The following is an 11,675-nucleotide window of genomic DNA, read 5'->3' on the forward strand; positions in this document are numbered from 1 at the left end:
TTTTTTTCGAACCGTGCCCGTAACGCGGCTACTTTTAAATATACGTTGCGTATACTTCTTTACTGAACAACATTCCAATATCTCCTAACGACTGGTAAAAAATATATATACTGCAGCCTACCAGGAAAAGTTATTAATCGCCTTTAACTTAAAAGCAGCGTTTTGGCTCCGCCGCTCCCCCCCTCCCCCCGCCGTCCCATTTATCGCAAACCGGTATCCCACAAGACGCGGCGAAACCGGGTGTGACGTCATAGCATCCCGCGATGTAGTACAGAAAACAAATATAGTTAAAACTCTTCTAACTTTAACTAGAAAATGAATTACTAAGTGAAAATATTATAAACTAAATAACTGCCATAAAGGCAGCACAATGCTTTTCTTCGAGTGTTTTCCATGTTGATGAGGGTGAGTACAAATGACTGATTTACAATAATTTAATTGTGAAAGTACGCTTGATTTATCGTACAATTTCATTGGACCTCTGTGAACTACTCATCAATTTTATTGGTCTACTGTTACGAGGCAAAATGTTTACGAGGCGGCATGAAAAAAAATAATGCATTAGCCGCTCCGTTTTAAAGGCCGCAAAGTTCAAAGCAGTTCAAAATGTGGGAAAAAAGTAGCGGCTTAAAATCCGGAATCTACGGTATATTGTACTGCCTAATACTCTTTTAATTTTAGTAAACTCTTTAAAGTGTATTTCATAATGGTATTTGTTGTGAGTTTGATACTGCCGGCGGGGGCGCGAGACATAAACTCGATTCTCACAGCACCTGCGTGTACGGGAGGCAGGGTTGGTGTGTGGCTGGATCTCTTTTTCCCCTAGACATATACCAGCCTGTTGGGTAAGTGTTACATTTGTGGGGTGCTCGCCCGGGATTGGATTGTCAGGGGGCTGTGGAATCGCGCAGGTAGTGAGGGTAATGGAGAGAGAGAAAATTGTTCACTGGTGCCGGTTTGAAGGTGTACCGGCACAGTACACATGCGTAGTGAGCGGAGTGGATTTTCGAGTTTCGGGAGATGCGCTAGTGCGGGGGTTAAGTTTGGTGAAGGGTATGGGGCAGGTTGAATTAGTAGCTAGACGGTGTGGTAAAGAGATGGAGTCTAGTTGGGTGTTGGTTCGTACGAGTGCTGACGTCAGGACGTTGGAACTGCCGGCGACGGTCAGTGTACCGGGGGAGGAGGGGCCGTGGGGGCTCCACACCCTCTCCGAGGATGAGGCTGAGGAGACATTGGAGGAGGAGCTAGAGCTAGAGGAAAACCCCGGAGAGGTGGCAGGCACTAGCAAAGGGAGGAGGGAGGAGGGAGTCGTGACTAGGCCCCGCTCCCCAGGTAGGGTGGAAGCCTCCGAGCTGGCAGCTGCACTTAACTCCCTGGTGGGAGTGGCCGAGAGGCCACGGCTGAAGCTGGGGGTGTTCTCCGGAGCCAAGCCTACTCCGGACGGGGAGGTGGACTATGAGACCTGGATCGAGCATACGTCCTTGATGTTAGAGGAGTGGCCAGGCTCGGAGGAGGAGAAGCGGCAGCGATTGGTGGGAAGTTTGAGGGGTTTAGCAGCCAAAACAGTTCGGGAATGGAAAGCTGAAAAGTCTGGGGCCTCAGGGGAGGAATGTATAGAAGTTTTGGAGGGAGCGTTTGGGTTGTCAGGGGAACACTGGCTGCTTTTAGCAGAGTTTCAACGCCTGGAACAATGGAGAGGGGAAAAACGCTCCGAGTACATATTTAGGATGGAGGGGATGCTCTCGGGGCTGCGGCGCCGGGGGGTAGTGAAGGCGCCTGACGTGGCCAGCGTGAGGATGAGTCAGTTATTCAGTGGCTCTCTGGAGGAGGACAAGGTGGCGTGGACTATTAGGCAGGCTTATAGGAAAGGCCCCCCTCCATCGTTCGGGCAATTGATTAGAGAAGTGCGGGAGGAAGAGAGAGCGTTGGGGCGGAAAAGGGGCGCGGACCTACGGGAGCGATCCTCAGTGATACAGGAAGTGGTGGCTGGGTGGAGGAATGACAACCCACTGGGGGGTAGAGAACCCCCTCTGGAGGGGAGGGACAGGGGAGGTACCCACTCTCAGGGGCGACCAGTGCAGTGGGTTGGGAGCGGGAGTCGTCCTGGGAGAGGAGGGGCGGCAGGCAGCGTGTGCTTTAACTGTGGGAAAGAGGGGCATTTCAGGCGGGACTGTGGGTGGCCGAGGGTGTGCTATAGCTGTGGAGAGGAGGGACACTTTAGGTGGGATTGTGAGAGACAAGGAGTTCCGCAGAGGACAAGCCCCCCCCCGCGACTAAGAAGGGGGAGGTGTCGGTAAACTTAGGAGAGGCTCAGTGAGGGAACGGACTGGAGCCTCTGGAGGAACACGTTCCCAGAGATCAGCCAGGGGACCACCGGGTGCCCACCCCTCTATTCCGGATGGGCTGGTAGGACCCCGTGCCAGTGTGTGTCTACGGATAGAGGGCGTTTACGCAAAAGCCGTTCTGGATACGGGATCGCAGGTGACCTTATTGTACCGGTCTTTCTACAACAAATATCTAAAGCATTTGCCCGTAACCCCATTTGACGCCCTGCAGATTTGGGGTGTGAGCGAGGGTGACTACCCGTACGATGGGTACCTATCGGTGAGATTGGAGTTCTCGGAGGGCGATGTGGGAGTGTCTGAAGCTATTGAGACGTTGGTGTTGGTGTGTCCTGACCCGGTGGAAACTGGTGGTGCTGCCCTCCTGGTGGGGACTAATTCCCCCGTTGTGCGACGGCTCCTGGGAGCTTGTAAGGAGAAAGCGGGGGAAGACTTTCTGGAGACCCTCTCGGTGCATCCAGTGTTTTGAGCAGTGTTTGAAGAAGGGGTTGCCTCACTAGGACTGGACCCGGAGTGTAAACGCGGGACGGTGTGGTGTACGCAGGCAAGGCCCAAGGTGATCCGACCCGGGGAGGTAGCACTCGTGATGGGGACCCCCAGATTCCCAGGAGTGCCGACGGGCGAAGCCCTGTTGGTAGACGCCCCGGACGATCTTGAAGGGGAGACACGATTTCCGGCGGGGGCGCTGGTGAGGCCCGAAGTGCAGAGACCAGGGGTGGTACATGCGAGGCGTATAGCTATAAGTGTCAGGAACACCACGGCAAGAGAAATCACCTTTAAGAGGGGAATGCTGCTGGCACATCTGTTCCCGGTGACAGTAATGTCTAGCGCACCAGTGAGGACCCCTAACGGGGAGGGAGCGGAGCATCGAAGGGAGCTGACCGCTGAAGTCTTTAACTTCGGGGATTCCCCTGTGTCGCTGGAGTGGAAACACAGACTAGTGGAGAAGATGCTGAAGATGGAAGCTGTTTTTTCTCAGGGCGAGTTTGATGTTGGCTGCTCCAAAAGCACTCGCCACACCATCCGGGTGACGGAGGACACCCCGTTCAGAGAGAGATCCCGGCGGCTGGCTCCGGCAGATGTTGAGGACGTGCGGCAGCACCTGCGCAAGTTGAAGGAGGCCGGAATCATAGCTGAGTCCCGAAGTCCTTATGCGTCCCCAATAGTGGTGGCACGGAAGAAGAATGGGAGGGTGCGCATGTGTGTTGACTACAGGACGTTGAATCGGCGAACTGTCCCTGATCAATATACTGTCCCAAGAGTCGAGGATGCGCTGGCCTGCCTGAGCGGTGCGAAGTGGTTCAGTGTGCTGGATTTAAGAAGTGGGTATTACCAGATCCCAATGAGTGTGCCCGATAAAGAGAAGACCGCTTTTATCTGCCCGCTGGGGTTCTTTCAGTTCGAACGAATGCCCCAAGGCATATCGGGAGCCCCAGCCACCTTCCAGAGGCTCATGGAGAGAACTGTGGGGGATATGAATCTGTTAGAGGTGCTGGTGTACCTGGACGATTTGATAGTGTTTGGATCGACTTTGGAGGAACATGAGGAGAGGCTGTTGAAGGTGTTGGGCCGGATTAATGAAGAAGGGTTGAAGCTTTCCCTGGACAAATGCCAGTTCTGCAAGTCGTCGGTTAGCTACGTTGGTCATATCATTTCGCGAGAGGGACTGGCTACTGATCCAACCAAGATAGAGGCCGTGACCACCTGGCCGAGACCCCAGAAAGTGGGCACTCTGTGCTCATTTTTGGGGTTCTGTGGGTATTACTGGCGATTTGTGAAAGGATACGCCAAAGTGTGTCACCCGTTGACTCAGCTGTTGTGTGGCTATCCCCCGGTGGGAAAGAAACGGACGGGGGACCGGAGGCAAGACGCTGGAGGATACTGGAACACGGCGGAACCTTTTGGTTCGAGATGGGATGATCAATGTGAAGAGGCGTTCCGATCTCTGAAAAGGGCACTGACCCAGGCCCCGGTGTTGGCTTTTGCCGATCCCCAGAAGCCATATTTGCTGCACACGGATGCCAGTCGAGAGGGTCTCGGGGCTGTTCTGTACCAGGAGCATGGCAAAGCATTGAGGCCGGTAGCCTTTGTCAGCCGAAGCTTGTCGCCATCGGAGAGAAACTATCCCACTCACAAGTTGGAGTTCCTGGCGCTGAAGTGGGCGGTGGTGGACAAGTTGGGCGATTACCTGTACGGAGCCAAGTTTGAGGTGCGAACGGATAACAATCCGCTCACTTATATTTTGACTTCGGCAAAGCTGGATGCCACAGGACATCGGTGGCTGGCGGCCTTGTCGGTATATGATTTCAGCCTGAGGTACCGGCCCAGAAGCAAGAATGTCGATGCGGATGCTTTGTCTCGTCGGGAGCCGGGGGAACAGGAGAGGGATGAGGAGTGGGAGAGTGTCCCTGCCCCTGGAGTGAAGGCGATGTGCCAGTTTGCTATCACCATGAAGGCCGAGGGAAGAGGGAGGCTGGAACGAGCCGTGGACCATTTGGGGGGTTTTGACGACGCCATACCCCTAGCTTACTGTGACCTGACCGCACTACGGACTAAACAGTTGCCGGAACTGAGTCTGGGGGAAGTGGCAGCTGCTCAGCAAAATGACCCGGGCATTGGCACAGTGTGGAGAGCGGTCGAGAGGGGGGATGGGGCGTTGGCTGAGAAGGCGAAACACCCATTCGTGCCCCTGTTGTTGAAGGAGTGGTCTCGGTTGAAGTTAAAGAACAAAATCTTGTACCGGGTAACGGCGCCTCCGGACCAACCCCACTGTTGGCAACTGGTCCTGCCGGAGGAGTATCGGCAGGCTGTACTCCAGGCCCTACATGATGATTCTGGACACTTGGGGGTGGAAAAGACCTATGGATTACTCAAAGACCGGTTCTACTGGCCCCGGATGAGGGGGGAAGTCGAAGAATACTGTAGGGGATGCAGTCATTGCATCCGGAGGAAGACCCTGCCCGCGTTGGCGGCTCCACTGTCGCACTTGCAGAGTGCGGGACCTCTGGACCTGGTATGTATGGATTTTCTGTCGATTGAACCTGACACCAGCAACACCGCGAATGTCTTAGTCATTACCGATCATTACACTCGCTATGCTCAGGCATTTCCCACTAAGGATCAGAAGGCGACGACAGTGGCGAAGGTGTTATGGGAGAAGTATCTTGTTCATTACGGCCTTCCCAGGCGAATCCATAGTGATCAGGGGCGGGACTTTGAGAGCCGCCTTATCCATGAATTACTGACTATGCTTGGGGTTGAGAAATCCAGGACTACCCCGTATCACCCACAGGGAGATCCGCAGCCAGAGAGGTTCAACCGGACCCTGTTGGATATGCTCCGGACGCTGGAGATTGGGCAGAAAAGCAGGTGGAGTCGTCATATTGGACAATTGGTTCACTGTTACAATTGTACTCGCAATGATGCTACAGGATATTCGCCCTATTATCTGATGTTCGGGTGGGAAGCGAGGTTGCCCATTGACTTGTGTTTTGGGGGTGAAGTGGGTGAATTACCCGGGAAGCCCTATCTAAAGTATGTGTCCGACATGAAGAGGGAGTTACAGAGGGCGTATGAGTTGGCCGAGGCAGCGGCTACCAAACAAAATCAGAGGAATAAGATGCGGTATGATCGAAAGGTGAAGTTTGTTCAATTATTGCCGGGCGACCGGGTCCTTTTACGGAATTTGGGACTCCCTGGTAAGCACAAGTTGGCAGACCGATGGGCGGCCAGCCCCTATGTAATAGAGAGCCAGATGCCGAACCTGCCAGTTTACCGGGTGAAACCTGAGGATGGGAAAGGGCCTATCAAGGTACTCCATCGGAATCACCTGCTGCCCCTGGGTCAAGCGGTGCAGGTGGATACGGAGCCAGAGTGGGAGGTTACGCCTAGTACAAGGACTCTGCGAGGGCACAGAGAAAGGGAAGAGACCACTGCTGAAGAGCGGGGACGGGTCCCTCGCCCGGAAATGGCTACTGATTCGGAAGAGGACGACTCAGATGAGTGGCCCCTGTTCCCATTCGCTGGTGCTCCAGTACCCGGAGAGGAGGCTCCTGGCCCTTCCCATACTGAATTGGGTGAGAGGAGGGAAGGTCTTGAGGGTCAGATGGAGAGGCAGCCAACAGTGGTGGGAGAGAGGGTGGAGCCTGAGCGTGAGCCGGAGAGATCTCAGGTGAGGGAGGACCCCTGTGAGGAAGGGGGTGAGGGTCTGTCAGGAAGACCTGGGGTGTCCGAGACAGTGGGTTTGCAGGTGGAGAGGGAGCCCACGGGGGCGGAAGGGGTATGGAGATCTCAGAAGATTAGGCGCCCCCCAGAGCGGTTGACATATGTGGTACCCGGAGAACCGAGTGTGATTTCTACTGCTCTGGGTAGTTATGTCACTGCTTTCTGCACCTGGGTTGGGTTTTGTGTGTTGCAAGAAGCTTTGGGGAACTCTAGTAATGCCATGAGGGCATGACATTTGCTGGTGGGGAGAGAATGTACAATGTCCTGTGTATGTTACTAAAAAGGGCTTCTTTGGTTTGTTACGAGTAGGAATGCTTCTTTGTTAAAAGTTTCTCTTGCCGTTGTTTCGCTTTAGAATGGCTGATATGGTAATTGTATTCATTTGTTAATCAGTGGGGAATGTTATTGTGTTTTGTGAGGCTGGGAACTTGGGGGAGGGGTTGCGCGGGCTTGGGGAGTCTGGAGGGAGACGCCGAGGAAGGAGGACGTGTGCTCGGGGGACCACCGGGGAGTCCGAAGTGGGAGTTTCAGGAGGACGACCACCGAGGAGTCGAATGGTTCGCTGGATGAGCTCCACCGATGTGCACTAAACTGACTGAACTTTGATAAGTTGGCGCCTTTTGTTTTTTTCTTGTATATATATATATTGTACTGCCTAATACTCTTTTAATTTTAGTAAACTCTTTAAAGTGTATTTCATAACGGTATTTGTTGTGAGTTTGATACTGCCGGCGGGGGCGCGAGGCATAAACTCGATTCTCACAGCACCTGCGTGTACGGGAGGCGGGGTTGGTGTGTGGCTGGATCTCTTTTTCCCCTAGACATATACCAGCCTGTTGGGTAAGTGTGACACATGGGTTAGGGGTGAAAGGTGAAAATTTTAAGAGGCACTCAGAGGGTGGTGAGACTGGAATGAGCTGACAGTATAAGTGGTGAATAGAGCTTGATTTCAACATTTAAGAGAAATTTGGACAGGTACACTGAAGGAATATGGAGGGTTATGGTCCCGGTGCAGGACGATGGGAGCAGACAGATTAAATGGTTTTGGCATGGCCTAGATGGGCCAAAGGGCCTGTTTCAGTGCTTTACTTCTCTGTGACTCTATAAACAACAAGGCTTCATTGGGAGGTTGAGATGGGGGTCAAACTATGACCATGTCCAACAAGACAGAGTTACTTACATTCCCAGAGCAGAACTGGCTAATATGAGAGGGTCTAATTTTAAGGTGACTGGCAGAAAGTATAGGGAGTAAGTTTTCGACAGAGAGTGGTGGGTGTGTGGAACATCCTGGTGGTCGTAGAGGCTGAGATATTAGGGACACTTAGATAGACACACTGATGGAAGAGAAATGGAGGGTTATGTGGGAGGGAAGGGTTAGATTGATCTTGGAGCAGGATAAAAGATTGGAGCAACATTGAGAGCTGAAGGGTCTGTACTGTGCTGGACCGTCCAGTGTTCTCTGCGTCCTTTTGGTATTCAATAGATGGCCACAAGTGTGAAGCAGAACAAAACCATTGTTACTCTGGATCCAATGCAGCACAAAAATACAATAAAATAAAGAGCACAATAATAATAACACAATAAATATAAACACTGTACATATGATAGTTTCTATACATAGATTGATATATAGATTGACAGATAGACTTTATGTCCATAAAGTGACTCCAGGCTCAGGAGTGTCTGTACTTCAGGTGACTGACAGGAAATGATAAAGTTGTCATTCATATGGAACTTTATGTATATACAATCAATCCACGTATATAAGCTGTCTAATGTACTAATACTTAATGTGTTCTTTCGTATTATAAATTATTATGTTATTCTTATTCAACATCAATATAGCATCCCAACTCTGTACTCAATATGTCTTCACCAACATCTTGTACAACTACAACATCACACAACCCAGGACAACAGTGACCACTTGAGCACCCAGTCAGTACTCCCTCCTTCCACCGCCAGCGCACAGTGGCCACGGTGTGCGCCGTCTACAACACGCAACGCAGTTACTCGCCCTGCTATTCCAGCAGCCAGCACCTCTCCACATCAGGGTATCGGGTGGATGTGAACACCACCACCCGCAGGCTCCCCTCCCAAGTATATTCATTTACTGAGACACAATGCAGAATAGGCCCCCTCCGGCCTTTTGAGCCATGATGCCCAACAACCCGAGCCTAATCACAGGACAATTCACAATCACCAGTTGACCCACCAACCAGTAGACTGTGGGAGAAAACCAGAGCACCCGGAGGAAACCCATGAGGTCACAGGGAGTTCAGAGTTCAGAGTTCAATGTATATATAGATTATACAACCTTGAGATTTCTCTCCTTACAAGCAGCCACAGAACAAAGAAACACAAAAGAACCCATCATTGCTACAGTCCTGATTGATAAGTTACAGAACCTGGGCCTCAGTACCTACCTCTGCAACTGGATCCTCGAATTCCTAACCGGAATACCACAATCTGTGCAGATTGCTGATAACATCTCCACCTCACTGACAATCAACACTGGTGCACGTCAAGGATGTGTGCTTAGCCACTGCTCTAATCTCTCTGCACCCATGACTGTGTGGCTCAAACACCATCTATAAATTTGCTGATGATACAACCATTGTTGGTAGAATCTCAGGTAGTGATGAAAGGGCGTACAGGAGTGAGATATGCCGATTAGTGGAGTGGTGTCGCAGCAACAACCTTGCACTCAACATCAGTAAGACCAAAGAGCTGACTGTGGACTTCAGAAGGATAAGACGAGGGAACACAAACCAATCCTCATCAAGGGATCAGAAGTGGAGAGAGTGAGCAGTTTCAAATTCCAGGGTGTTTCAAAACATCGGAGCACAGAACCTGGTCCCAACATGTCGATGTAATTACAAAGAAGGTACGACAGCGGTTATATTTCACCAGGACTTTGAGGAGATTTGGTATGTCATGTAAAAGACTCGCCAATCTCTACAGACGTACGGTGGGGAGCATTCTGACTGGCTGCATCACCGCCTGGAATGGGGGGTGGGGGGCTACAGCATAAGATGGAAGGAATCTGCAGAGAGTTGTAAAATTACTGGGCGTCATCATGGGCTCTAACTTCCGTAGTTTCCAACACATCTTCGAGGAGTGGTGCCTCAGAAAGGCAGCATCCATCATTAAGGACCCCCATCACCCAGGACATTCCCTGTTCTCATTGCTACCTCCAGGCAGGAGGTACAGGAGCCTGAAGACACACACTCAGCGATTCAGGAACAGCTTCTTCCCTCTGCCATCCGATTTCTGAATGAACAACGAACCCTGAATACTACCTCATTACTTCTTTATTTCTGTTTTGGTGCTATTATTTAACTACTTTATACACATATATACACTGACTGTGGTTCAGTTTTTCTCTGTTATTAGGTATTGCATTGTACTGCCGCCACAAAGTCAACAAGTTTCACAACATATGTCGGTGATATTAAGCTTGATTCTGATTCTGAAGACCGTCGAACAGCCAATGTGCAAAGGGGAAAGATCGTGAAAACAATAAAAATAAGCAAATAGCATTCAGAACTGAAGAACGTACAGACAGCGGCGAGATTGAACCTGGGTCACAGGGAATGTAAAGCATCACGCTAACCACCACACTACAGCTTCGCTCCAAATTCCATACCACCCAGGCTGGGAATTGTGCCCGGCCTTTAACTGGGCATCAAAGGAGGTCTCTTCCCAATAGTACTGGGATTCATCGTCACCAGAAGGCAGTCCACCCCAGCACTCAGGGAAGGACAGGGTCCCAACGCCAACTCTCCACTGGCAGAACCAACGTCCAAATAGATCACGCTGCACCAGAAAGTAAAACGAGCCTTTAGGAGAGAGACAACGGGGAGATAGGGGACAATGGAAAACACCTACTGTATCCCCGGACTGAGACGGACAACAGGACCGTGCAGAGACAAACTCGGAGAGAGAGCATTTCCAGCGCTTCAGTGTGGAGTCCTCTCACACTTCAGTTCTTTCTTTATTCTCTCGCTGAAATACAGAAGCTGCTCGATTTGCTGCTTCACTTCCTCAAAAAAATTCTCAGGAACTGTCGAAGTTAGTAGCTGGCAGGAAGTCATTTCAAACACAGTGCAGTTTCTCATGACGGTAGTTACAAACTCTTCGCGTCTACTGGAAGCAAATTTTATGCAAGTACGATGCTGTGGAAAAGTCTTAGGCACATACATATATATAGCTCAGTGCCAAAGACTTTTGCACAGTCCTGCAGTAATTTGCAAACAGCAGATTCTGCAAGTCCAGAGCAACACACACAAAATGCTGGAGGCACTCAGCAGGTCGGGCAGGAGGGGAGTGAACAGTCGATGTTTCAGGCCGAGACCCTTTCATTTCCATCCTGAAGAAGGGTCTCGGCCTGAGATGTTGACTCTGGGCTCTTCTCACTAGATGCTGCTTGATCTGCCCACATTAGGGTTAAGGCGAGGGTTGAAATGTCTAATACCAGAGGGCATTGAAGGTGAAAGGGGGCTTGGCTCAAGGGGGCCGTGAGGGGTAAGTTTTTTACTCAGAGGGTGATGGGTGCCTGGAATGCCCTCCCTGGTAGGGTGGTGAAGGCAAATACATTGGAGGCTTTTAAGAGACGTTTGGATAGGTGCACGGGTGTGAGGAAGGTGGAGGGATGGTGGGGGGGGGGGGGGTTGATTTACTTTTTAGTTGGTTCAGTGAACATTATGGGCCGAATGGCCTGTTCCTTCACTGTACTCTTCAATGTTCTCTGTTCTATGGCATTTGTGAGTGATGATAAGCCTGATGCTGATAGGGGTCTCGATTGTGGACTGAGAGTGGGAAAGGGGACAGGGAGGGGGCAATCATGGCTGGGAAAAGGGGAAGGGAGTGGGAAACACCAGAGAGACATCGTGTAATGATCAGTAAACCAGTTGTTTGGAATCAAATGATCTTGGTGTCTCGGGTCTGGGGGTGTCTGCACCCACACCATCCCCTGCCCCAGCACTCCTTCTCTGCCCCCTGTCCCACACGTCATCCTCACCATTCCCAACAGCCTTTGCTTCCACCAGATTTACAAACTCGCTCTCCGCTCCACGTTGACAAATACAGAACTGCAGAAGTCTTTGG

The 11,675-nt window shown here is 51.2% G+C and overlaps 1 protein-coding gene across 1 annotated transcript in view; it reads right to left on the reverse strand.

Annotated features, from left to right (window-relative positions):
• Positions 1–10,565, reverse strand: part of LOC140728797 (sialic acid-binding Ig-like lectin 15) — a 35,462-nt gene extending 24,897 nt beyond the window's left edge. The window contains exon 1 of the mRNA XM_073047752.1: positions 10,458–10,565. Coding sequence (XP_072903853.1) covers positions 10,458–10,518 — 61 coding nt within the window. The 5' untranslated portion in view covers positions 10,519–10,565. The remainder of the gene's footprint in view (positions 1–10,457) is intronic.
• Positions 10,566–11,675: the final 1,110 nt, after the last annotated feature.

The sequence above is a fragment of the Hemitrygon akajei genome, chromosome 6 (genome assembly GCF_048418815.1).
Source record: "Hemitrygon akajei chromosome 6, sHemAka1.3, whole genome shotgun sequence".
Taxonomy (NCBI): domain Eukaryota; kingdom Metazoa; phylum Chordata; class Chondrichthyes; order Myliobatiformes; family Dasyatidae; genus Hemitrygon; species Hemitrygon akajei.